General features: G+C 45.7%; 3 protein-coding genes and 1 long non-coding RNA gene across 6 annotated transcripts; 3 read left to right on the forward strand and 1 right to left on the reverse strand.

Moving 5' to 3' along the window:
- The first annotated feature begins 679 nt into the window (after positions 1–679).
- LOC135399916 (uncharacterized) lies at positions 680–3,590 on the forward strand. The gene is made up of 3 exons (XM_064631651.1): positions 680–869; positions 1,279–1,442; positions 2,282–3,590. The coding sequence occupies exons 1-3, from the start codon at positions 680–682 to the stop codon at positions 2,402–2,404; spliced, it is 477 nt and encodes a 158-aa protein (XP_064487721.1). The 3' UTR covers positions 2,405–3,590.
- Positions 3,591–6,473: 2,883 nt separating this feature from the next.
- Positions 6,474–14,314, forward strand: LOC135399918 (uncharacterized). Its single transcript, XR_010424450.1, has 3 exons — positions 6,474–6,609; positions 12,870–13,047; positions 14,160–14,314. It is a non-coding gene; the product is annotated as an uncharacterized LOC135399918 (long non-coding RNA).
- Positions 6,606–9,187, reverse strand: LOC135399917 (uncharacterized). 3 transcript variants are annotated; one of them, XM_064631654.1, is made up of 9 exons: positions 8,937–9,187; positions 8,827–8,849; positions 8,647–8,717; positions 8,454–8,568; positions 8,323–8,391; positions 8,127–8,265; positions 7,946–8,015; positions 7,773–7,875; positions 6,606–7,708 (listed from the first exon to the last, which is right to left on the reverse strand). In XM_064631654.1, exons 3-9 carry the CDS (start codon positions 8,668–8,670, stop codon positions 7,161–7,163), a joined length of 1,068 nt encoding a protein of 355 aa, XP_064487724.1. In that variant the 5' UTR covers positions 8,671–8,717; positions 8,827–8,849; positions 8,937–9,187; the 3' UTR covers positions 6,606–7,160. The 3 variants fall into 3 exon arrangements, with proteins under 3 accessions (XP_064487724.1, XP_064487722.1, XP_064487723.1); XM_064631652.1 differs by having other exon boundaries at positions 8,778–8,849; XM_064631653.1 differs by having other exon boundaries at positions 8,771–8,849.
- Positions 14,315–14,464: 150 nt separating the features above from the next.
- Positions 14,465–27,182, forward strand: LOC135401179 (sphingomyelin phosphodiesterase-like). Its single transcript, XM_064633430.1, has 9 exons — positions 14,465–14,579; positions 16,720–16,938; positions 18,026–18,195; positions 20,854–20,961; positions 21,021–21,101; positions 21,701–21,871; positions 24,026–24,218; positions 24,308–24,492; positions 26,163–27,182. The coding sequence occupies exons 1-9, from the start codon at positions 14,532–14,534 to the stop codon at positions 26,287–26,289; spliced, it is 1,302 nt and encodes a 433-aa protein (XP_064489500.1). The 5' UTR covers positions 14,465–14,531; the 3' UTR covers positions 26,290–27,182.
- The last annotated feature ends 522 nt before the right edge of the window (positions 27,183–27,704 follow it).

Consider the following 27,704-nt stretch of genomic DNA (forward strand, 5'->3'; position numbering starts at 1 on the left):
ATTTTTTATTAAGAAGGACGCAATCCAATGAAGTCAACTTATCGCTGTACTGACGCAGATATTCAGTTTCACTCAGGTTATACCGGGGTCCATCCTCGTACTGGGTATATCACGGACAACGTCAGAGGACGAGACATTCATTTCTTAACTGCGTACTTCGTTTCACCAGGTACAGTATTGCGTTTATTTTTTATGCGCTTGTGAGAAATATCGAATGTTTACTTATGTGTCTTATTCTCTTGGGCGAGAGCTTCACGTCTCACGGAACTCTTTCCTCTGCTGCTGTCTGCCGCCCTCAGCGCATGCGCAGTAGCTAGGAGCGCTTGGACACGTCTCGCGAGGCAACACCTGTGCCAAAGCTTCTACACCAATTAGATTTTAAAGAAAAATCTTCCCGGGAACGGTACCGCAAGCGATATTGCGCCGACGACCCATTAGGTAGCACTACACGAAAAAGGGGGCATGTTGCGATGTGCCTTTCAGCAAACTGTCACTGTGGATGCCAAGTTCGCTTTTCCACTGAAGTGCATCATAAATAGGTGAACGAAACCCATCAGGCAATTTTGCCCTCAGCTCACGCAAATGGTATGACGGTGACTGCGTGAAGCGAAGGTTTCGTGAGCGGTGAAAGCGAGTGACGCCGCACCGGAACTCCCAGCCATGTCCGCAAGGGGTTACGATGATTTCTTTTTCAGAAATGATCTGCACTCGCGGACGTACCCTTCGTGAGCTTCGTGAGGAAGGTGTTGGTTCCAACGTTTACTTACAACGTGAAGAGGAACCTCTGAGCGGAACCGTCACTGCCCCTCGCTACGACGACGACGTTCGCAATTCTTTGTGGGTACGCGAATCCTGCTACCCTGGAATGGGTAAGCACCAGCTGTTTGACTTCCGAAGCATCACTTGTAATTCTACAATCTACGAGTTCCTGTTAGAAAGTTAATGAAGTTAAAGAATTGTCTTTGTAGCGGTATTGCACCTTTCCAAAGTCAGTGCTACCTCGTACTTCCTCCTAATAATAGCAGAGTCTAATCCGCGGTCGCTTGTTTCTACACGGGTAAAACAGAACGTCCCGATTTGTTGAGAAATCCGCCTATTTCGGACATGTTACATATTGCACAATGTGTCCAAAAGAGGTGTGTACCTCCTGTTTTCAACAAGCCAGAACGATATTGCTTCTCTTGCTGTTCTACCGATTGTACGAATACCTTAACGAAATCCAGTGACAACTTCCCGGCTAACGCAGAAGGTCGTGTACACTTCCTTCACTTTCTGCAGGAAGACATTACTTCTGGAACATCAGCGACTCCATGGACTGCACACGCTTCTTTCCTGTCTATGTGACTTTCTTCCGGGGAGAGATAGTGTCCTTCGGTTTCCTCCATTCCGCCAACCTACCTGCTTCTGGACGATTCGAAAGAGTAATTAAGGAAAATATTGGAGTAAGTTGTGCCTACGCCATATACGCAATACGAACAAACCTCTTTGATGCCACGTGGGCGTCGAAGTGACTGCGGAGTGTAGAGATAACGTGATGCGTCGAGATAAGTAATTGGAACGCGCCTATTGGACAGCGTTGCGCACGGTGCTGTGCGCTGTCCAATAACGCGTTCCGATTATTTTTCTCTGTGCATCAAGTTATCTCTACACTGAACGAACTTGGCCTCCCTGATAGCTCGTCGAGAAAACATAAGTGCGCGGTTAAACGTTACATTTTAATCCATTATCCTGCCGAAAAGGTTGTTCTTTGAAATGTTTCGTAACTTTAGTCGAAGTCGAAGGCCAGAACACAAGAGTACCGTTCAAATAGATTCATATTTTAAAAAGAAAATTCGAAGAACAATTAAGTTTTGAGTTTACAAGTTCGAAAAACGAGAAAAGCTGCACGGGTGTTGCTTTTGGAGGAAAGCAAAGAAAGCCCAAGGCACAAAAAATAATAATAATAAAGATAGAGAGAGAGAGAGAGGTCTTCCTATATATTTCTTTTTTCTTTTATGTAGCAGTTTGTCGCCATATTCTCTCATTCACTTATTCATTGTTGCAGGTGAGCGGGCGGCATTCATATAGTATTGATTTGTACCGCTCTACTATTACATTACTGCATTATTTATACGAGTGGAAGGAAGCCGCTTCATAGAAAATTATGAACAATGCATGAATGAAAAAGCCACGTAATATCCAATATGTCCAGCCCACTATCTCATGCAGATCAAGCGACACTGTTCTTTGTCGCTGTTTTTCCCCGTAACTTACGAGATGCACTTTGTTTGACATCTTGCAGACATATCTGCACAATCCTCCCAAGTGTCTCCAGAAAGAGATATCTGCTCCTGGGGCTCGTTTCTCATCTCTCCACGTCTATTTCATCAGCAAGCCTTGGGAAGTGACATGCTCTAGCGACTAACTGTGTCCACGAAATGAGCTCTTTCACATGGTATTATGTACAGTCGGTGACAGTGTCAATATCTGGAAATTCCCTTTGTATCGCAAAAAGGGTTGGACACGACAGCAAGGCCGTCTGCTACGACAACGAACAGTGGAAGGCGGCCTCGATGGCTGGGTTCGGGATACACGAACGATATGTACTTGATACAGTATCGAGTACATAATATATTATTTATTTCAAGGTCCGCGGTATGGTGGCTGTGATCATTTGTGGGCACTAACTGACTGTGTTTCACGCTTGTGAAGGTGCATTCTTTGTTCGCTTTTCGACCTACGGTGCGCGCAAGAAACATTCAAGTACAGTGAACTGCATCCTCGCCACAGTGATATATACAGCGAGAGAAGAGGATACAAAACCTTGACGATGTTTTCAGCTGTTGTTGCTTGATCAGCTGGGTTGATGCTGAGGCCACGAGCAGTACCCTCAACGTCCAACTACTGGCTTGGGACCATCGTCAGGACCCCGCAAAGCGTGCCTGGCCTGGTCAACGCAGCCGGTCCCCGGAATCCTCCAGTTAAACTTATATGGAGCACAGGCTCCTGCGCAGGAATGCTAGCGGCACTCCCCTATCCATGGGCCTTGCTGAAGTGCCTGGGTTTGTGCTTGTGTATATGTTTAAGCCTACTTTCGTTGCATCTGGAACGAGGCCAGGAGACCAGTGTGTTGGACTGAGCTGAACAGAGTAAAGCCTCGTTATAACGAAGTGAACGGGACCGAGAAGAGAAAAAAAGCAGCAGTTCGATATAAGCGAATGTCCAAGAGAAAAACAGTGATAGTATAGCCTATATAGGAAGTGCACGAAATCACCACGGGAGTTTTCAAACATTCAAGCAAGGAAAGAATGGTGATGAGCACTTTGGCAGCCTTTTAGTTTAAGTGCAAAAAAGAAGAAAAAGAAAAAGACGTGAACTGGTTTTGCCATACGAATTTCTGTCGGCTCATACTTCGCGGTAAGCGCGCAGTCCGCTATCAGTACAATTCCAATAATCCGTGTCGGCAGGGCCTGCGTAAAACTTCGAATGAGGCGATGTTTCGAATAAACCGGTTTCGTCACAATCAGGCTTTACTGTATGTGACATGTACGAAATAAAGTTGGAGTGGCTTGGAGTTGTCCTGTTCAGCACTGCCCGCACATGCACGGGCAAATCACAAGGCAAAATGTATACAAATAAAACAAAATATCCCTACATTTTCAGCCGTATACCAACTGTGGTGTCGAACGAGGACACTAGATTTCACATCGAGAGAGAGAGAGAGAAAAAAAAAAACGTAGGTCTGTGGTCCCTTGCCCAGCACTACTGATGGATTCCAACTCGTAAGCATTACCTACAAGCTATCCATGTAGTACAACACAGAAGCCCCGCTTTGATACATGTAGTAAAGCTGCATTCCGCAAAACCTCTTTCAGAATGTGGCTGATGCCCGGATCGTTAAAGAGAATGACTTTCCTTACATCTCCCGGTTTCTCAACAGCATAACGGGGACACTTTTCTGGTAGTAATTCTCACATGAAGCCATTCGTCCCGCTTCATGATACTTTGCGACGAGCGTGTTTCACGCAGTGAAGGTCTCCGTGAGGAGCACCTCCGTAGTATGTTACAATCTTTACGCGCGGGTAGATCCCGATTCCCAAACTCGTATATCACCATCAGCCCGTAAACGAATAACCAGTGGCTCGTACCTTTGATAGTGCATATGGGAGAGGAAACATGAGGGTCACATCACTTCCGCCATGTAAAGTTCCCGTAGACGCCCCCCCCCCCCCCCCCCCCCTTGGCATAGTGGTTAGGAGGACCGCCTCCCATGCCAAGACTGCGAAGTGATACGGGTTCGAATCCCTGCACCGGCTGTGCTGTCCGAGGTACTCCGGCAGACTTTCCAGAAATATGACAGCACAACTCCCCTTGAAGTCTGCCCAGGACGCCCACCCCTACACTATCCTCCGCTCCTTCCTACTGTCCTATGTTCACGTCTGTACGCGTCGCTCATAGCCACAGGTGCTTCGCGGCGCTAAAAAAAAAAACACCCCTCCTGAACTATTTGACTGGCTATGTCACTGGGTACAACCAACATATATTTTCCTGTTCGAAAGACCAGGCTATGGCGCTACCTGTAGTTCGAATTTTTCACCTTCAGAGTTTTTTTTTTTTTTTTTTCACGCGTAGCACTGTTCCCTCTCTATCGGTGAGATGGAAAGTGCGTATATTTACGTATGATAGCAATAGGTGTTGATGCCAGTGAAATGTGGCGTGTTCTTGTGTGTCCTTGCCGGTCAATACCTTCGCCCCGTGATAAGGGAACACACCTCCATGATAACGACAAAATGTTTGCACCCAAACGATAATCCAACGACCACATGCGGAGCACGTGCGGCCTAGGTGCCCCCACAGCACTGAATACTGTAAACGTATTTTTATTCGCGACGTATCAATTTTCGCGAATCGCTCATTAAATCATTTAAGAAGTTATTCGTGAGTATTTAATTTCGAGATTCCAGGGCTGTTTGCTTTGCGTGGGATAAACGTCAAGCTGTGTTCGCGAGTACAGTTTTTCGCGATTTTTTTAGAGGTCGCGAAATTCGCGAAAATTAATACTTGCAAAGGCAACGCTAGACTCAGAGAGCGTCCACCGTAATTACGCGTTATTACGTGGGTAATACCGTTCCTGTATACTTTCCTCCGCCTGGGAAGGGACATCTAAAAAGGCTAGCCGTGAAAAGCGGGGAAGCATGATGTCATCTTTTTGTATATATATATATCTATATCTAACTCCTTGTTAACGCCGCGAAGCAACTGTGGCTATGAATAAACGTACAGACATGGACAGATGGAGAGAGGACAGTATAGAGGAAGGACTGGGGGGACAGAGGGGGTGCTATCATATATTTCGCAAGGGCAAAACTTTACTTTCTGCGGAAAGAGTGGATATCTTCACAAAGAAGGAGAAACACGCGCACATATATCGTTACGATATTCGTACATATTTATTTTCCGTTATGGGTCTGCAAAGATATAATCAATATTGAAAAAATGAGCGGCTGCTGAGCTACTACAGCTCAGCAGCCGCTATATTAAAGCAATTACTGTAGTGATGACACACATAGGCATCGAAGAGCTTGTTTAACGTATTATGTCAAGCCAGTGTGTCGTAGCAATATACAGAACCTCCGTAGTTTCCTATACTTTAACATTCCCAATTTTTTTCTTTGTCGCATCGCCATCACCCTATACTTTCCTTCAGTTAGGTTTTATAATCGCTTCAGTGACCCTTTTGCCTGCACACTTTGGTTACACACAAGCGTAAGCTTCACTTTGAGGTTCATATTCACAGGGATGATTTTGAAGTAACCGAACGGCCTACCCAAGTAAATGCAATGCTTATTGCGTCCTGAGCTGTAACGGAGTAACACTTCAGACTGGCTCACTGTCAACGATGTTCCATGACACCAGTATATAACTAGAGGAAACGCAGTTAGTGAAGCAGAACCACGCCGAATACTTTTTGTGACCGTCATTTTTACAGGCATCACCTGGAGGCCATGCACTTCCTCGAGGAAGCACCGAGGCGCTAAGCACGTCAGAACGGCAGTGAGTGTTGTGCGTGCATTAAATGAAACAGAACACTTTTTTTGCGTGTGATGCAGTGTCCAGGATCTAGTCTGTAGGACCCAAGTAGGACTTTCTAAGTAATGTGTAGGGCAATATTCAGGCAACACAAAAAGCGCCCTATACGGCCGGACCTTTTGCCGTACCAATGGAAATTAAACTCTTTGGCTTTGTAACGGAAATGCAAGCTGTCCTACACCGTCACTGTCACCTACAGGTGACAACGACACAACGGAAGACCTGTCGTGTCGTACAAGTTGACAACACGCAATATGTTACGCTTTCATCGCGCTCCCTTCAACAGCTGCATATTTACACAGAGACTACATCGCAGTTGTGTAAAGCCTCTTTTAGTCAATCATCTATGCATGTGTTCATGTCTCTGCTATACTAAGTGAAGGAAACGTCAAGATGCGGCGCGGAAGCATACCCCTTATGTAGGTCGCCAGCTAGAATCGACAAAAATACATCGGTGCAAAGAAATCGGCACACTCTCACAAGTGACTTCCACGGCAGCACAACAGGAAGCGGCAGCGGAGTGGTTCCGAAGCAAATCAGGTAGGTAAACAAGCTGTATTGTAAACTATACGGCGGCGTAAGAGTACACGTTATTACGGTACATGGGTAAAGTGCCCGCGACCTTTGACGACTCGATAGGCGGCAGTATATGGAACCTTTATCGTTCAGTCACATTCGAGAATAAAACGCCATCAGTTCACGTCGTAACGCATAATTTTGGCAACCCTCTAGGGCAAGTGACAACCTAACCGATCATGACGACCTTCATGGAGAACAATTAGTTCTGGTTCATATTTTACGATCGGGCTCATTTGCAATACAGTGTACTGTTACCCATGCCAAGAGCTGCGTAGGAGTCAGCATTATGCAGTTACGGCTTGCGGAGGTAATGAGGTAATTATATGCACAGAACATGCTGTCAAGAATGAATGGTTCACAGTTCAAAATGGTTCTGAAGAGCACATTACGGCAATAACCGGTAACTTTGTGCACGAGTGGTGTTCCTTCCATGCGCAACACTTCCTCTGAGATTTTTAAGCAGGTGAATTTTATCCGTGTCCATTCCTCACTTTTTTTCTTTTATATGTTCGCTATGTCCTCACACGACCACGTCCTTTCCCCGAACAGTAGAAGAGCTCATCGTCGTGATCTCCGGCCCGAATCCACTTGGAAGTTTCGGTGCCCCTCAGACTCACAAAAGCACTGATCTTAGGCCTCGTGCTAGCCTGTTGTAGACCGTTCGCAGGTCGTTGCTTCGAGCCAGACACCGAGGGAAAGAGTTTTGGTTCGGTGAATTCTCCGGCGGAATCTCCACTTGCCGGGCTCACGGCCGCGGGACTGGCAGTAGCAGAGGACCCACTACCAGGTCCTGGTCTTTCAGACGGCAGTCTGAAGGCAGTGCCGTTTTGCTGCCGAACGTACCGCGATTTCGGCATCTCAGACGGGCGGCGGTGATTGGCTTGTATTGGATGGTTCTTCGGTGCCGAAGACTGTGTCGGAGGGTTTAGCTTAGGCCAGGAGTCGTCGGATAGGTACTTGGGGAGTGAAGTTGGCTGTCGTTCCGCTCCCGTGAGAATTGACTCCAGGCGAGAGGAGAGTGAGGTCAGCATTGGTTCGATATACCAGTCGTCTAGGTCATCTGTAGCAGAATCAACTCATAAGTACACTTATCAAGGCTACGTATCCATTGGCGGTATAGCTACCGTTAGGTCGATGGATTTTTCTCTTGCTCTCTAGGGTTACGTTACTGTATTTCCCCGTGCTGGGCTTTGTAGGGATAGGTTGAGGGTGGACTGGGAACTGCCCCTGCGTGAAGCACAGCATATTAAGTGTCCCCGACGACTAAAAGGTGAAAAAAAAGGGGGGAAACGCTTACGCTCACACTGGGCACTACGTGCTTTCGCCTTTGCTCTGCGAAGTAGCTCTTGTTTGCCAGGCTCTTCAGCCTGAAACAGGATAACGCAAATGACGCTAAGGTTATGCAGGCCGCGATGGGTGAGGGTGAAGTACGGTAACCAGGGTGGTCGAGATAAATATCCTAGGCATATCGCACTCACATATTGACGACTTTGTGCTGTTTAAGAAGCTCGTCGTAATACCGTCGTCTCTGCACCTGCGTCATACTATGCACTTCCCGGAAAACCGGACGTACCATCGACATCAATGGCACATAACCTGGCTTTCCGGGCACAATATCTGGAAGTACCAATTATTTGCAGCACACGACACCGCCGGGTGTACAATATAGAGTACCTGGTTCCCAGTCTTCTTCCTTTTGCGTCCTACCATTCGATTTTTCTTTCCTTTTTGAGGTTTGTTGGCCTGCAAGAACACTTCCGCGTCACTGGCTAATAGCTGACGTGGAGATAAATTGTCCTACCTACCTGCGTTATTTTTCTGCGGGCAATGCCTAACGTGGAACGAGTGCATGGATGCAGGCACTACGTGCGAAGAGTTGTATGGGCAAGCCACCGTTTCTTCCCCGTCCTCTGGCATGCTCTGTGAACATGTGCGATTTTCTCTTAACGGAGACGGGTAGATATTTTGTTCACGTATGCTAACGCAACGCTTACTTACGAAGAATTTATTTGGCGTAGCCATCGCGGAAGTGAAGCTGCCGCGCACTTAACCGCCACCGGTCCCAGGACCTGTACAAATACACGACTTACTTAACACGATGTCCTCGCGGGTGTGCTTCAACGAAATACCTGCCCTCCTGTTCCACCCCAAACTGATTCCGGAACACCGTGCCCTTACCTAGCACTTACACCAACGTGTCTCTGGAAAAAAGGAGAAAGAAAGGCCCACATATTTTATCCTATATATATATATATAGGAACAAAATTATATGGACACGAAGCACGTACCAGAGATCGACGACGAACTCCACCAGTACCTTGGAAAAGGCGCACGTTCGCGCTCCCTTTTCAAAGGATGCCTTTGTGCGACGTCTTTCTCAGAGCACAACCAGAAATGCAAGGCGCCAAGCCAGGGGGACTGCAAGTGGAAGTTATGCTGCTGACGACAAAACGAACAGCGACCAAACGAGCGCGTCTGCGGAAAGGGAGAACGCGCGCCCGTGCTCCAGCACGAGCTCAGACGTGCAGACTTCTTCTACCTTTTCTTCTTCTGCCCCACGTAGAATGCCCTTATTCTTCTTCTTCTTCTACCAATGAGATAATGGCCGTGAACCACTAAGGGAGATTGGCCAGGGCAAAAGGGGCGAGAGATGTTTGTCTATGTTTGTGCAGTAATGATAGGGACTAAGGCCCTTATTGTTTTTGTCCTTCTTCTTCTTCTTCCTCCCAAAACACGGCCGTGAACCACTATGGAACCACTAAGGGAGATTGGCCAGGACAAATGGGTGGAGTGATCATTATGTGGCAGTGAACATATGTTCCCGTGACTGAGTGGTTAGCGTGCTGGCCATGTCACGTCGAGACTGGGATGTACCCGTGTTCGAATCCCGGTGCCGGCTGTGCTGTCTGGGATTTTTCCTGGGTTTTTCTCGGACGCTTTCACACATATGCCGGCGCAGTTCTCTTAGAAGTCGGCCCAGGACGTACATTCCTCCAGGGCGTCAGTCGTGACGTTGCAAACCCAGATGTAAGGCCCAGAACAACGTGAACTCAGGTATCATACGGGTAACGAATTACGTATGTGCGTGCATATCTGTAAGCAGCTTGCTGAATTTTCACCCCCCCCCTCCACTCGCGTCGTCGGAAATATGTCCCTGTTTTATGTGGATGATACTGCAGCTCATCAGTCGCCCACGCGACATATCCGGACGTCTTTTAATTGTGTGTCAGCTCATGTTGACCTACTTCACTCATCTTATAGTCATTTTAGACTGGAGGTCCTCTGATACCTCAAGCTGTGACTTGCTGGAGGTGTGACTTGGTTCACTGCTGCCTAGGCACTGCTGTTTGTAGGCACCTTATTCGACAAAGTGTTATTAAAGTATTATTATTATATGTGAGCTATGAATTCAGGAATGCGTGTACTTGGATGTGTGAGAGGATGGAGAAAGCGTATAAAAGCTGTTGGAGAGAAGATGTAAGAGACGGGGCCTATGTACTGCGACACACCTATTCCACAGCGCGTTACGAGATGCTCCGAGTGACAGCAGTGCTGCTAAAGAGACTTCTCGTCTTCAAAGTGGAATAGGCATGTGTAACGACGACGACAAAGGAGATGAAGAATCTAGCCGCACATGAATGCGACACAAGCACATCGACTCGACTTGTCGCATTGGACGCGCTCATGCAAGCGGGTTAATTCGACGAACCCTTTCACCACCACCACCACGCTAGGATAGCGCACTGGATGAAGACGGTAGATGCGCATGTAAACAGAAGATGCGCATCGAAAATGCGCGGCGGAAGTCCGCGTATTGAGTCGCGCCAGCATCCCACGGTACAGGCAGCCCCGCTCCCACATGAACGCTCGCGGATAGGCTGCGTTTTCACGCGTTCGTCGCAGTGTGCAGCTTTTTAAGAGAGTTTTTTTTTTTTTGTGTGTGTGTGTCAGAAGGAAGACCTAACAGGGGCTATGTACTGGCAAAATATAAATGAAATCAAAAAGGACCTTTTTGAGAAACGGATGCGCAAAATCATTGTGTTTCTTGAAATATACCTAAACGTTTGCCTGTCTGAGCAGAAACATGTAGAAGGCACACGCACGATATATATATATATATAATGAAAAATCATTAAAATCTCAGTAAACTGGTGCAAATTACAGCAACGACGGCATCTACAGTCAGCGAACTCACGCGTCGAAGTTGGAACAAAGTTGCGCGAGAGAGCATGTTCCCCGATATATCACGGAGCGTTCCGCCTGCGCTCCAAAATTTGCGCTCGGCCTGCTGACCTGGACGCATACTAAAGCATTAAAAGAATCGCGAGAATATATTTTAAAACTCAGGAGATATGCGCGTCCACAAACGGCAAAAGTGAAACACACGAGTTCAGGGCCGGATTTTCTCGATTTTTGTGCACAAAAACTATTCGTTAGAAATCATTCGTTTTAGCGCTCTTTATCGTCATATACGATGGGCTTCCAAATACAAGAAAAATAAGGAAAATCCAGGAGGTCGACGGGACCTCCCTGCCTGAACTGACGTGAAACCGGCCATGTGGCCGTACGTTTCTTTCTTTTTTTTTTTTCTTTTCTTCTTCTTCTTTTTTTTTTTTAATTCAGTGTTAGCGCCGCCAAGCAACTGTGGCTGTGAGCAGCGTATAGGCGTGGACAGATGGGGAAGAGGACAGCAGGGTTAGTATGCGTGCTGGGCCGACTTCAGGGGGAACTGTGCCGACATTCTTCTGGAAAGTCTTCCGAGAACCCTGTGGGGTAAACGTTCGTTATCTCCGACTATCTCCGCGTTATCCACGACTCTCTAGTAGATCCGTCATTGTTCTGCTTCGCGTATTTGTGTAGCATGTATGAGAAGAGGGATATCGCCACTCCTCAGCGATCCTATCTCCAGCTCTCCAGACCTCATCCGATCCGCACATGAACTCCACATGAAGAGGTACAGGTCATTGATACAATAGCTTGTATAGCTGCTCTGCGTGTCCCAAAACAATGCGTTATACTTATCAATGCAGCCAAGCCAAGAATGTACCGCGTGATAAGACATTCATCGATATGCACAGATCATGCGAGGTTACGTATAAAAAGCAGATCACGCCATTTACTATCACGGACAGAGCCCCGTTCTGCAAAGCAGCGACATCGTCACCGCTGTCAGATAAAGTCAACCAAGGTAAGCAAGCCAGTAGGGCTAAAAACATAGATAAATAATAATAACGGGTGAGCGAAGTATAACTCGTGGTATTGCGAAAATGTGCCCATGTTTTTACATACATGTTTACATGGTTTTTGCCAGTGTCACGTGCTTTTGGTCGTCAATATAGGAACCCAGCCGATGACAACAAACCGTGACCCGTACGTGTCTCATATGTCCATGTTTTTTTATTATTCGATCAATCACAACAAACCGGTGGAATTACATTTAGCAGGACGTTCGCTATTTCGTTGTGCACTCTGCAATCAGTAGGACGGTTGACTGGGAGAACTGGTCTAGTAAACGGCTGAGAAACACGTAAATACGCTACGCCACTGACGTGTGTCTTTGTGAACGGGTTAGCCAGAGGTTAAAAATAGCAAGGCCCCTTGTAATTACGTACCTGTAAGCTACTGGAACGGAGCTCTACTCACGTAAATTACATCGATGCTCTATCATATAGTGTCCATCGAACCTAATTGTGCAAAGCTCACTGCGTGTGCGGGTAACAGGTTCCTTGAAGTCAAGGTAACACTGGAAAGCCTTGGGACAGGTCACGTGCTTCTGAGAACCAACAGGAACGATCCGTGCTCGCTGTCGCCTTACGCCATCGCTCTTGGCAACAGTGTGCTCAATGGTCTCCTTCACTAACGCGGGAATATGGACTTGCTGGTAGGAGTGCGTCGTACGCATACGGGAGCCGGCAAAACACAGACAGAACACAGTAACTGAACACGACAAGAGCTCCAAGTCCCGCTCTATCCAGATCTATATCACACGCCATCACGCGGCATCACGCGGAAGAGTGGTTCGTTAGTCTCAATGGTCAGCGCTAGCATCACATCCTCACAAGACGCCAATGGTTTCCTTCGTTTTTATACTCATAGCTTGAGGTATAATTCCTGAAAGCGGAAACGACGCTCTGTAGCATCCATCACGTTCAGGTGAACCTCACTTAGAACAGGGTCGTTCACTTAGATGAACTGCTGAACTACCGTTTTGTGTGTCACAGGAGTACGACAACAATCGAGAGGAAGATGCGGAGGCTGCTCTACTTCACCGTGCTGCTGCTGTGCTTCCTTTGCGGTTGTCCACGAAGTGAGGCAACTGAGCAAGATGATTCGACGTACAGCCTCTCCAGTATCATGACACTTGTAGGCGACCTTGCCAATATTACACAGATTAAGGAGGTAACGCAGGACCATTGTATTTTTGTATGGGGAACGAGTGAACTAAATGACTTCCGAGATGTATCGCAGTTCGCTGCAAACATGGAACCTAATACACCAGAGGGCTCTTTAAAAAGCGGGCTCAATCGTGCGCTAGCGCTATACCGTTGGGAGGGAATACGAGAGCAAGAGAAAGAAGTGGAACGTTCTTTGCAGCTCACGCGAGAACTGCATTTTTCCTGCATTGCTGCAATCTGCGTGATCCTTTTACTGTCCCTCTTTTTCTTCTTGTTATAAGTTCCGTTCACATATTGAACGTAGTATATCCTGTGGTGATGAAGACGATGATACGAACAAGAAAAAAATTGACCTTGTGTCGATTTCGGCAGGCAACAGTTCAAAGCATGCGTTCGCACTACGTCGTGACTCGGAGGGGTCCATCAGTTTCGTAAACACGTCCGACTCGTCCCAAGCGAATGTCACTTAACTGTATATGTTTGCTAATGGCTTAAGTAAGCGAGTTTAAGCAAGTCGCATCGTGCGGCTTTTTGCTCATTTTCCTTTCACACTTTTGTGAATTATTATTATTAGTTTACCTCTAGGAGTTGACTTGGCCCGAAGTGCAATATAACTTTTAGGGAGTGACTTTTTCGGGCTAAATGCCTTTCTCAGATTCGGGGGGTTAAAAATCGGGCGCTACTTTTAAATGCAATTCGTGGAGAAATCGGGCGACAATTGTGCCTTTGGGTGTTATCGGGTGTTTTTTTTTTTTTCTCCTCCTCTTGTCTATTAAGTCCTTTCCGAGTATCGCTTTTTATTTTATATTATTTTGTTTATTTATTTTTTGCGGTATCGTGACTTCCCAGCGGTAATGCCCGAAGGCATAGACAGTGTTGACACACATGGGTGTATTGCTGGGAACGTAAGTGACCCATTCTTACGTGTGTTACACGTGGTGACCTTTGTTCGTATTCAGTGGAAACGTCACTTGAAGATTTCATAGTGACTGCGATTCGGGAAGTAATCCGATTTAACCCGAATTGGTGGGAGGCCAGTTCGAGGGGGAATAACCGGGCGGAATCAGGTTGAACCCGAAAAAGTCACTCCCTACATAAGCATGCTTGCAATCGCAGGTGATGCAAAAGGCGACGCACGGAGTGGTCACCAAAAAAGCGTGCGACATATGCCACGGCATCGTCGGCATCGTTACGAACTATATCCAGACAGGAAAGTCATTAGCCAGTTTGATCAGCCTCATAAAGAACGGGTGTGCTTTCTTGGGGATGGCACGGTGGGAGGTCTGCAACGGCTTCATTGACATGTACAAGGCAAGAGACGCTCGTGTCCTGGTGAGACGCATCAACTGAACGTTTCTTGTTTTCGGGCAGGATGAGGTCAGCTTCATTGTCAAAAATCTGCTCTCCCCCATCGACGAAGTTTGTCCCATTGTTTTGGGACCAACTTGCGGTAAACTTCGAAGCAAGGTCCACAACTGGGCCGTAGACATGGACGAATGGAACAAGCCACTGCCACGTGCTTTCCCTGTGGTTGCGGTATGTCAGTCTACGCTGCGTGTTGTATTTGTCACGAAACAGAAACTTGAGAGGCGGTAGATAATCCCCCCGAAACAATGGGGCAGTTGCATGCCGAGTAATAAATCTCGAGGGACCGCTGCTTCAGCGTTCACGCTTCTAAGGAGAAATGTAAGGATGACTTTAGACCTATAAGCATGAACTGTAAACGGCTGTTTCATAGAATTTGGACAAACCTCGGAGAACAATATGCGCAAATTCGGCGGGATGTGCCAGGTGCAGTGTGAGAGGGAAAAAAAAGAGCAAATTGGGGAGTAGTTAGGTCTTCTATTACTCCCAACGATAACTACCCAAGATTATTACTACTACTTTTTTTTTGCTACTACTACTACTACCCAAGATTCTATACTCATTCCCATTTTTTCCCATACATATAGCCATTCCATACACGCCCATCCCATACATACCCAAGAATGTTTTGCTACAATTACTATCCAAGATTACTACTGCTACCCAAGATTACTATTACTATTACCTAAGAATGAAATTCCGCCCCAATATAGTTCCCTGACCCTCGAAAATTTAGACCGTAGCACTGCAAATAAACCCCTAAACTTCCGTACATTAAAGTTGTGAAAGGAATTAACTCATGGTTGGGGCAATGCATTTAGTCCAAGGACTAAGCATTATTCGTTTTTGTTTGTTTTTATCTATTTTTTCTTCTCAGAGGTGAGATCCGTATCCCCCCATATATCCGGCGTCCAGTTTATTATGGGCTACGGCTTCTCTGCATTTATCCATTTATCCAAGACTATTATTCCATTCCTCGAAGTGAAATTTTCACAGATCTGTATCACCACTAGATTTTAGTTTGCTTGCAGTATTGGTCAAAGTGTACGAGACCAATCCTTTTAAGCCCTCGAGTGAGCATACGACTGATAACAACCACGACAGGCCGTCGCCCGCTATCGGATATAGGCACAAACAGAATGGCCACACACACACACACACATAGATGGGATGATGATGATGAGGTGGGCAATTCACCGCCGGCGATTCAGAATGACCAATGTTTACCGCATCCTTCCAAAACTAATCACATCCTTCAAAACCTGCCTCCTACCGTGGACATTGAAAAGATGCAGAAGTTGCGTAGCTTCAGAAGAAACGCCTCTAATAGCTTCCATGGAAGGTACACACAGTATTTTATTTTATTTTTTACATCTTGCAGTGTGCAAAATGGGTGTGTTTGTAAATAAACATTTCTTTTTCTTTTTTTTTTTGTTCCGCAGGCTCAAATGAAAGGTGTAATGACAGTGTTGGAAATGGTGTTTGCAAACCACCTATATGAAACAGTTTTTTGAACGGAATACACCCATCTGAAACAGTGTTCTAAATGGAATATACCGCTCTTAAATTGTGTATTTTGTAGAATATGTCCGTATTGAAATGGTGTTTCGTAGAATAAATAAGATAGGTGTTTTATTTTACAAGCGATAAAACCCCAGTGCAGGGGACACGAAAGGACGAGACGAACACTGTGTTTTATCCAGGTGTTTTATCGCTCACCTTTCCGTATGGTATGACACACCATATGGGGGTCTGCCACAGGGCAAGACATTTACACCCAAAAGATGCACAAGAAACTACCGTGTGCGAGTATTAGAGCATTGTAAAATCAGCAGGGTTCACCAAAGTGTTTCCTATGAGTGACAGTACAAGGAGTGGAACAAACGTTACAGAGACCTCCGATATCCTATCAGTAGGTGAACGATGTGTACAGCGTGTCTGTTTTTTTTTTTTTTTCTATACAGATTTTTTATTAAAAAAAACTATAACTATTAAGCATGAGGACAGCTTCGTAGGAACAACTTCGTATTGGGATAGCTTCGTAGATTTTATAATTAAAAAGTTCATTAACGATTTTAGGTAATTAGTCATTTGACGGTTGAGCAACATATGGCCAAGAACGTCCGCCGGCCCAGACATGATAGAAGTGAAAACAGCATGTCTATAGCCCTTAGTTTTTTTTATAAAAAAATCTGTATCGAAAAAAAAAAAACACCCTGTATATGCTAACATTAAAACACGCAAGACTACCGATCGAGTCTGACAGACTTATCTTGCCGACTTCATTCTTAACTGATACATTTCCTTCCAGCACGGCCAGACTGTCAGGGTTCTCCAATTGTCCGATACTCATTATGATCCCGAGTACACTCCCGGTTCCAACGGTGATTGTAAAGACCCGCTTTGCTGTCGTAGCGGTCCACCCGCAACAGAAGCAGCCAAAGCTGGCAAGTGGGGTTATCCCGGCAAATGTGACATTCCATTCCGAACACTGGAAAGCATGATGCAGCATGCGGCCAATACGCACCAGGTAAGTCTATTGCTTGCACAAGACTGATGGTAGCCAGAAGCAAAATAAGGTATTTATTGTCCATGAACACGCTTACAAAAATGAGTTTGATCTTTCTGTGGACATCCAGTATACTCCCTATGTAACCGGTGTACTTTCTGTAGACTCCTCCTTTTTGTATATCAAGTACATAGATTCTCTGTATAACCTTGATGCGCCACCTGTATCCCTCCCATTCAGGAACATGGTTCACACACTTTCTATAGAATGTGCAAGTACTTTCTGTATACTCTGTCATGCACATGTGTGTAGACTTCCTGTATGCTGCCTATGCACATGCGTGTATCTTTCCTGCATATTTTTTTGAGTACGTTCATGCATGCATAGTCAGTTTCTTACATCCTTTTGCATTTTACATTGCCAGTAAAATGAAGAGTGAGCAAGGAGAGTATAAGGACAGTACACAAGCGACCTGCTCTGTACGTGAAGGCAACAGTGATTTGGCTCTGACTTTTGAGTCTTTTGTGTTGTCGACGCTGTCCGCGTCCCCATGTGTTGCTTTCCTCAAACTCGAGTAAAGGTTGCCTTTATCTAATCATTCGTGATAACATTTCCAAAGGACTGACGACAATTTGCGAGCCTCGGAAATACGTTTTCGCATTTTTTTTTTCTTCGTGTGTTACCAAAGCAGTAGGGAATGTGTTGTAAAATGCAATGAGCTACATCCGACGTGCGCTTTCTGTTCCTGTAAAAAACAAAAACAAAAAGAAGAAAAAAGAGAAGAAAAACGTCAGGTTGACTCGGCATATTTTGGAGATAAATTGAGAAAATTCAATTTCGCGCGAATTAAATTTAACAAAAGCGCTCAGAAGTCATGACAAAATGTTCCCCCAGATAAATAGCGTTATTGACCCCACAGTGTACAGACAAGTAGATTTTTTAATACGCCTTTTTTTAAATGTGCAACACCCTGTATACGCTTATCCGTGACGGTGTTCTTTCTTACTTCTTTAAAGTGACCTTGCGATTGCGAAAATTAGAAATCGCAGGAAACGCGGGAATACATACGAATGCACCCACTTCATGGTGGCGTGTCTAACCTGTGCAGATTGACATGATACTTTGGACGGGTGACCTGCCTCCTCACGATATGTGGAAGTCTAGGAAAGAAGACAACGTCGATAACCTGCGTAATACCTCGGCGTTAATACGAAAGTACTTCCCTGGAGTGCCGGTGTACCCCGCCCTCGGAAATCACGAGGCAGTGCCCAGCAACAGGTAAGAAAAGCTTGCGTCGTGGTTCTTGCGATGAGCAGATGAGCCAATCGGACGATGTGAGCGGGTGTGGTTATATACGTGCGGCATCTTGGAATGGGGAAAGAATACACATATAGAAGTATTACCATGAAAACTTACACATTTCTATCGGTTCCCTGCGACGACGCGCTTGCCCAAAGTTCCGCTCCGACCGGGCTCCGCGCGGCGGTCAATTTGCAACCCTATTAACTCGCCTGTGGTTTGAGGCACACACAAAAAAAAATGTTCTCTGAGATTCCAATAGTACACTTATAGAAGTATTTCTATGCAAAGTTACACGTTTCTACGCTCACACGTGTAGGTTCCTTGGGGGGGGGGGGGGGGGATTTATTGGCAGAAAAAAAATAAGAAAAAAGAAAGGGGAAAGGTCAGCCATGCAGCACGCTGGCTTGCTATTCCCTAAAAAAAGAAAAAAAAAAGAAAGGAAAAATATAAATAAGAGAAAAGGAAATAACAAACAGATAAACAAATAAATGAAAACAAGAAAATTTGAAAAAAAACACCCACCCCTGAGCCAATACGTTTTCCTCAATTTTCCCACAGGGCACGTGCATTACACGTGTAGTCCCGTGGAACAGAGGCAGTTATTCGTACATGCTTCTAATTTGGTTAACTTGTTTATCTTATAACCCATTTGATAAATCCTAGAGATCATTGCAATTACTCCAACTGAAATAAAGTTATACGCGAAATATTGTTCGGAATACATGGCGCCTGTGGGTAGGCTTCACCTAACGCTTAGGCGTATCAGGTGAAGCCGGCTTCACAATTTGCCTGTTCTGTGAGCGTGGATATCCGCATTTCAGTATTACGGACTCTGCCGACGCCCCCCAGGTGGAGCCATAATTAAGTGCAGGAACTGAACCCAAAATGGTTGTCCAAATGTGCCACCCGTTGCTTTGCTGTTCCCTTAACTGCTATTATTGGAAAACTGCGGATAAAACAACGTTCCTGAAGAGCTTGTATGCTGAAAAGCACAAACACTTGTAACAACATTTTCTTCCAATACAAACCACGACTTACGAGATTATAACGACCATGTCATACGCACCCCTCCCTAGCGTCGCATTTAGAAGCTAGCGGTGCCGCTTCTCATCGGCCCGGTTATTGCTTCCTCAATTTCTACAACACTTTGTACTTCAGCTTACCTTTTGTACAAGCGGTGGATGTCCCCACCGAAGACGCTTCTTTCTAAAGTTGTTTATCATATCATTCTACATGTTTTCATAGAAGCTGTTGCTGTCGTCTGCTACGGTAGATGTACGTCCGCTTCTGCGCGTTCAAAATTCCATTGTCCAATCATGACGTAGATCTCGCAGGCCGATGTGTAGCGCTCCTGGCGGATGTTGCGAACGGGCTCCTCATAGGAGTTGCCGATTATAACATCGTCGTTATGATCCAGTAGGTCGTGATACAAACACAATGACCGCGGATGTTGACTGATCTTACAGGCGTGTGTACTGTGCGGATGCGGTTACTGTCAACGTTATCCACGCTCAACTCTAATTATGAACGCTAACATTCACCTAAATTATCTCGCAGCGTGCAAAAAAAAAAAGAAAAAAATGTCGTCTGTGCCTGTTTCAGAAAATATATACTGTCATAAAGATTGATTACGAGCAAACCTCCTCCTTCCGCCGACACTCATGGCACATGGCAATCGCTCATAGCACTAGTCATCAAAAAGTACATATTCCACTGGCTCAACTGAGCCTTGCATTAATTCCTTTCTTCTACGCACCTCACTTGACGTCACAGATGACGTCACGCGCAGCCTTTGAGCGCCTTGGAGCCACGTGACATGGGAAAACATGGGGATGCGTCACCGGCGTCTTACTGCGGGCCGAATGAGGCAGCAGCGTGTGTTTTACAATTCCCTCTCGTAATTGCACGCATACAGCAACAGAGCAACAGCACACGGCATGCCCTCCTACTGTGACTCCGGTACGGCAATGTGTTTTCCAATGTCACGTGACCGAATGTGACGTCACTGTACAAGCCTCAGAAGTACTATTTATGATTATTTTGCAATGCGAATATTTCGTAACCCCCATGAGCGTTTTTCTTTCCGTTTTTTTACCATGATCTTTCAACTTTCCTGTGCCAACAAATCAACAAATGGAAAGTAAGGAATGCACTGTACACACAAACGAAGGCCTCAGCTTTCTCATTTAGTCGGTACCGTCTCGCTCGCACTGCTTCAGTCTTCTTCGTTTTCAATTGCAATGCATTACTGTCTTGCCGAGGCCTGTATCAGGGTGAACCAGAAGAGCCGCTCCACTACCAACGTAGCGACATTACGACCGCAAGCTAAGGGAGCACGAGAGAAACACACTGGTTGCTTGCTTCTCCTGCACATATTACAACAGTGCAGTGTAAGCACGCTTTACCGGAGACCGCAACGGATGGACGGACGGACTACGCTATATGTGTCTGTCTCCACTCCCTATTTATAATGACATTTCCTTTCTTTTTTCTTAATAAACATATCCCCTCCTCCCTATTTATAAAACGGAGTACATATGTATACAAATATCCGTGTTAATATGCGCAACCCGCGAATGTACACGATACAAGGCCCTATCTGTCAATAGTATACAACGAAGCTCCATTTTTCAGCTTTCCAGTGAAAAACCCACTTAACTTAACCGTTCAGTGGCTGTACGATGAAGTAGCCAGCGAATGGGAAAGATTCCTTCCCAACGCCACAACAGAGACCATAAAAAGGTAAGGCGTCGTGTGCTATGGATACGTTCAAGTCTGTCATTCTTCACATTCTATTCCAGGGGAGCATTCTATGCAGTAAAAGCTGCCGATCGACTCAAAGTCATCTCATTGAACACAAACTTTTGCTACATTTACAACTGGTACGTCAGCAGTTTATTCTTCTCACTTTGCGGGTGAAACAGGATGTCAAAATCGTCGTTAGCCACTGTTGTCTTCCACGTCGTAAAAGCTAAGCTTAGTAATTCGAACAAGATAGAGCGAATGTCCACTTCGTTCTCGTGAATAGACGAGTTCAGAAAATCCCAGAGTGCTTAGCGTCGCTTTGAACTGTGGGAGTTTACTAATACGAAAGAAACGGGTGGCTTCCAAACTGTTCCGATTTCTTCCCTACCGATCCATTGTCCACGACGTGTCAAGGTCAGCGAAAGCGAAATGTGAAGGATTATTCTTCGTTGCCCCGCTCAGCAACCGCCCATGATGCAATGCGTGCGCAAAGCGCACTGGGATTTTCTGAACTCGTCTATTGTCTGCATGTGACATCCGGGTGTTGACCAGCGTGCATAGTTTGCAATGCCGACCTTAGAGGCTCGTCTCGGTCACATACATGCGATACCAATTCGTCATAAGAATGCCCTGGGCTGTCGCTTTTAACTGAAATGAATCCGACAAGAGCAGCAAAAGGTGGCCAGCTCACAACCAGCTATTAGGAAATAATCGGTTATGTTGGCTTTATATCAAGGTGGCTTGTCTACAACTCCACTGATCCGGAAGACCAGTTGCAGTGGTTGGTGAGTCAACTGCAGGAGTCAGAGGACGCCGGCGAGAAGGTTCTCATAATTGGCCATGTTCCTCCTGGATATTCGGAGTGCACAAAAGTGTGGAGCAGAGAATTCCACAGAATCGTCAATCGGTAAGTCAAGGAACCTCTTATTTACTTGAAACCCCGAGATTGGAGAAAATTTGACGCTCTTCTGTGATTCATGTGCCACACACAATGAAAGAGAACGATGTTGCACCTGAACTGCTCATGAATGTCGCACCTCAGGCTCTTCAAGCGTTTCGCGTTCACTATCCAAGAGTCTGCCTAAGCCATTTAACTGCGGACTATCCAAAATTCACCGGGTGTCAACAATCACTGGCGTGTGTGTCACGATCGCCCGTTTTTCCTTCGTGGCTTGCGATAAAATCTCCCATTGGTTGATGTAAGTCTGGCGGAGCTAGTTCCTGTTTAGTGGCATATCGTCAAAGCAAGCTCCCGTGGAGTCTAACGCACCACAGATTCCGAAACTCATCCTATGCTGTGACATCACGGCATGCATCACCGCCAACAACACAAAAGCAACGTAACAAAGGGTCTGCCAATCACGAGCGCGGTTTAGCCGGCCGTAGCTATGGAAAGGAGCCACCATGAGTTGCGTAGGCAGGCAGTCACTAGTAGCTATACAGAAAGGCTATGTTCAAAATCGTCTGCAGCGTTTGGCTGACGTCGTTAATTTATACGTCGCCGTGCAAAGGAGTGAGATGAAACAGTAAGCAGGCCTTCGGTTCCCAGGTAGCATTAACCGCCAGTGAGAAGGTCATGGATGACGTCACATGCCGAGAAGGAACAATGGGAATGGCCGAAGCTCTTCCCTGACGTCAGAGTTAGGCGTGGAGGTGTGTTCAACGGTCTGTCTCTCGCAAACTACAACATGTAGAAATACTTCTTTTTTCTTTTCTGAATAACCTGGTGTGCAGTACAGTACGTGCATAATTTGGGTCTACCAACCTGAAAAACCTGGAATTATCGGGGAATTTTGATGAGACTGGAAAGGTCATGGGATTATCAGGGAATTTGCCAAAAAGCAGCTAAAGTCAGGCAGAATCGCAGACAACTGTCATGGCAATGCCCAGCGAATCACGAGCGCCGCTCAGTGGTTGAGCTGGTTGAGCGGCCACGCTGCATCAACGTCGTCGCGAGTAGCAGTTCGCGAATTCGACATGCTCAGAGGCAGAAAAGTAGGCCAGCCTCACTAAAACTTGCCCGTCCTTCGCCACATTTTCTCGCAAACTCTTTAGAGGGACTATCGCATCCGTCGCGGTCGATTCCGAAACTACAATGCCATTTTACTCCTCGTTCATCACCGACAACGCCCCCGAAAAGCCGACGCCAATTAGTGGAGTTGTTTCTGTGCAATTTGATGTAACACATGGCAAGAGCAGACGACGGATGTTGAGAGCATTCCGGAATTCCCTCTCTGCAAACGTCACTTGAACAAGGCCAATCGGAGAGCCGCAGACATACCTTGGCGTCCGACCGCCGGGCGGGAGTGATAGCTTCCGCAGCTGTTTCTGCTTAGCGTCGCTTGTGCAGTCAGGAGCGTAACACAGTGTTCCACAGAACTTGCTCATGTCAGTACTCACACTGGTAAGCGAAAGTTGGCGTTTTTACGGAGGTCTTTTCACTTAGTATGTTCCGGTGCGAACGCGAAGCAGACGGCCTCAGAGACGATCGCCTGCGCTGCACGGCTCCCATTCGTGTGCCTGGCTTACGTCATTCTGGATAGCTGCAAGGGGAGGGCGAAGCTTTAAAACTCGTTTATTTAATAAGTACGCATTTTTTCCGAAGAGGAGCTTGGCAAAGTAGACTGTGAAACCATGCCGAACATTACCGTGCTGGTCTCACACACCTTTCCGGATGCGATAGTTCCTTTAATGTTTTGTGTTCCCCGCCAACCACACCGTCGAAGACAACTGAACCACGGCTCTGCGTCGAACAGTCAAGTATCGCCATCTATGAACGTATACATTACCATAACTGAACCCTCCTCGCCCTCCTTCCGTCCTTCTCATCGCGATGCAGCGCATAGTTACGTGATTAAAGCAGGCTACGCAGCCCTTGCTGTATTGCTGCCTCCAACTATCACCATGCAATGACCTAACCCTATTACACAACAAACTAACAAACAATAACATTGATTTTTAAAACCTTTCTTTCTGGAAACTTTTCTTTTTTTGCGTGTGTCCGCTCGCTAGGAGTAAGCCATAAAGAAGAATCAATCTCCAAATTCTGCACTGTTCCCAGGTACGAATCCACCATAACTGGTCAGTTCTACGGTCACATGCACAGTGACGAGTTCCAGGTTTACCACGACATAGAGGATACCAGTCGACCGATTAGTGTGGCTTACCTGGGTCCAAGCGTCACAACGTACATTCACCAAAATCCGGGCTACCGGGTGTACCTGCTGGATGGAAAGCACACGAACGCTACATGGGTATGTATCCTAGAATTCTACGAATATACCCCGCACACCTACCTGTTAGAGTTAGTAAAAGAGGTAATAAATTGAATGTTTGCACTTAGACTGTTACAGATCACGAAACGTACGTGATGAACGTCACGGATGCCAACGCGACGGATGAGCCAAAATGGGCACTGGAGTACAGAGCCAAGACGGCGTACAGGCTTCCATCTCTCAGTCCGACAGACTGGAGCAATCTCATTTCGAGGTTGTCTAAAAACGACTGGATGTTTAAAAAATTTTACAGGTAAATGGCAACACTGCTTGCGGATTTTGTATGTCTTTCTTCGTTCCAAGACGCCACTGCTGAATAAGTGAAACTAAGAAATATTGCTGGAAGTTTGTATGGGACCCTTCGGCAGCATTGAAAATGAATACTAACAACCAGATCGAACCAAGATCAAACCAAAGCACAGTAAGGAAAGGAAGGGAACAGTGGCACGAGAGGGGACCGCTGGGCTTATTACATACTTATTGCATACATTCTAAGGCAAACACACACATGCATGTTGCGATCGCTCTCATGTGAGCTTTTTCTGAAGGGGAACTATCAGGAAGTTGCAGGGGAAATATAGAGTAAAATTCTTTACGTAGTGCTCCTTATCGGAGTACTGTAAAACTCTTGAATTTCGCGGCCCTAAATTTTCGCGAAGCGAGTAACAGGGATGTATGTGAGACCACTAAATTTTGCGGGCTCCTCAAGCTCCTCCTCCTCCTCTGTTCTGAAATTTTCGCGTGCCATTAAAGTTTGGGAATTTTCTAGATTTGCGAAAATTAAGGGCTCGCAAAATAAAAGGGTTTTCCCAGTAAACACTACGTGCTCCGTCCAGGCTCAGTTTTCTGCCACAATCCACAGCTATCTATGGGGTCCTTGCCTTAATTCACACGATACATTTACACATGCACCAACAGGGAAGCAACACGAGAAAGGAAGCAGAGTGAAAGCACTGAAACCACATATGCGAAATGAAACTGCAAGGATGTGTGATTTTGGACAATTTTTATGTTTTCTCTACGTTACCTAACAGCCGTAGGATACAGCTACTTTCGGGAAAAACGGATCACTCTATGGCCCACACCATTCGTTCGTTTACACCATGGTTGCTAAAGCTGGAGCGTGTACAAACAGCGAGTCATATTTTTACATCAGAGGCAACAACACTGTTTGCTTTTGTTATCTTGGGGGGGGGGGCAGATAGGCGATGGTCGAAGAATGGCGTTTCTTTGTCTGCTGTGCTTGTTATCATTGTTGTATGTGCAAACACTCGATGGATGTTTCCAGAGATATAACAGTCAAGAGCTTCGAACTACATTGTTGTACTTCTGTAATCAGACAAATAATTTATTTTCCCCTTCATTTTACTTCTTTTTTGTTCAGCCACGAGTTTCCAATAACTCAAAAGCAATAATTGAGGTTCCAAACTTAGTTGCATTTATCATTTTCACTTCTACAATTGAAAACAGGGGTATATTACGCTGGCTTATACAACAGTAAAACAAAGAAACAGGACGTTTCGACGCCTGTAGGGGCGTCCTCATCAGCTTGGGTACACACGCAAAATGTCCAGACAGACTAGTGTAATATACCAGTGTGATATACCAGTGTGATATACCAGTGTGATATACCAGTGTGATATACCCCCGTTTTCACATGCTTATTGGCTTTTGGTCTGTATTCAACTTCTACAATGGAAACATTCGCTGCAACAGACATTTTTGCCAGAATTTGGTGAAACGATACAATCTTGGAATATGTCACCTGCTGTAAATCAGCAGAAAAATCTGGACGTTCAGTCCGTTTGGCAGAAAGCAACTATGCTCCATCACACTGAGAAGATTTTCATCCTTTCACGTCAAACAGTAGAAATCGCGGGAAAGAGTGAGAAACCCTGAAGGTTGACAGGTTGTATATTTCAGGTACCAAAACAAGCTCCACCCAGCAGGCGTCTGTGACAAACACTGCAAAAGCATGAAGATATGCAACATGAGAGCTTATGCAGATCAAGTGCTCACAGACTGCATAAAGCAAAGGACGACTCAGTAAACAGACCTCACTTTCATCCGTGTTAGAAGCTCAAATGTGTTGTATGGCACAACCAACAACACAGAGGCGCTGAATAAGTAGAGCTGTTGAAAAATAGTTAAGGAAATCATCTTCACCTGCCTGAAGCCCGGCATCTTCCGAGAAACTTTGCTGTAAACAGAGATAGTGCAGCTTACTATGGGTGACATTGACTGCAAGTGTTGCTGCATTGACTGCAAAACTGGTTGTGACTATTGCGGAGCAGTGCTGGTGAAAAGTGGCAACGCAGCGAGGGACCACCTTGGATTGGAATCAGCGACGGTTGCGTGGAGGTCGTCGAGTTGGAGAACACTAGTCCAGTGCGGGACAGCGTAATGTAATATGGACACAAAGACACACATTCTGTTTCTATAATGTGTGGTAGGGCGAGGACAGGTAGCATTCACACCTTCGCACATTGGGGAATAGCTGTTAGGCTTCCTCGGATGATGAGAAGCAATATGGCGTGTGCCAGTGTGCTACACAGCAGAATACAGGATCTCCTCCAGTTTGTGCCCTTCCCTGGGACACCTGAGAATGTGGTGTACATGTTCCAAAATGACTTCTGGGAATACATTAAATGCTTGTGACCATTGTTTGTGGACTTGTGAAAGGTAATCCCGCTCAAAATGTTGTTGAAAAAGTTGCCATTTTCTTTTAACCTGATCTTAAAAGCTTTAATAGGAAATGTGTTTCTGCACAACTGCTGCAGAGTGCATTGACACATGACAAAACCTTCTGTCAGTACAAAAAAAAATAGTATGAAACATCATCCATGTACTAGTTCTAACAACTCTAGGCTGTTTTAACGATGAAAGATTATTAGTGAAACAAAAAGGAGAGGGAAAGAATCTTGAATTCCTTTTTTGATTTGTATTGAATAAATCTGTTCATTCACTACAGAATACAGTTTTCAATTATAACATGCTGTCATGAACATACCGCTTTTCAAGCAACACGAAAGGGTGTATGGTTTAGCTGCACATTCCTGCAGTTGCAACACTAAATTAAATTGCAATTCTGCCAAAATGATACTAGGAGTACTGGCTAATTTGGGGCAATCAGCACTACCGAGACTATACAGGGTGTTTGCTCTAACATGTCCAGAAATTATATTTAAAGCGAGCGATAAAAGAAAATCAAGTGGTACCTTTCTGCTACGTGAGTAAGAAGCAGGTACTGCTTCACCAGCAGCACCTGTTTGTTAGTCAAGTAGCTGAAAGGTAGCGCTCATTTCTCTATTATCGCTCGCTTTAAATAAGATATCTGGACACATTAGAGCAAACACCCTGTATATGCCATATAGTGGCATTCAGCGGTAGCGACAAGGATCCCAGCAGTCCCACCCGTTTCGGCACTCTAACAATCTTGTCACTCCCTGCATGCACGTGGTGGTG

This window comes from Ornithodoros turicata, chromosome 7 (assembly GCF_037126465.1).
Source record: "Ornithodoros turicata isolate Travis chromosome 7, ASM3712646v1, whole genome shotgun sequence".
In the NCBI taxonomy this organism is placed as follows: Eukaryota; Metazoa; Arthropoda; class Arachnida; order Ixodida; family Argasidae; genus Ornithodoros; species Ornithodoros turicata.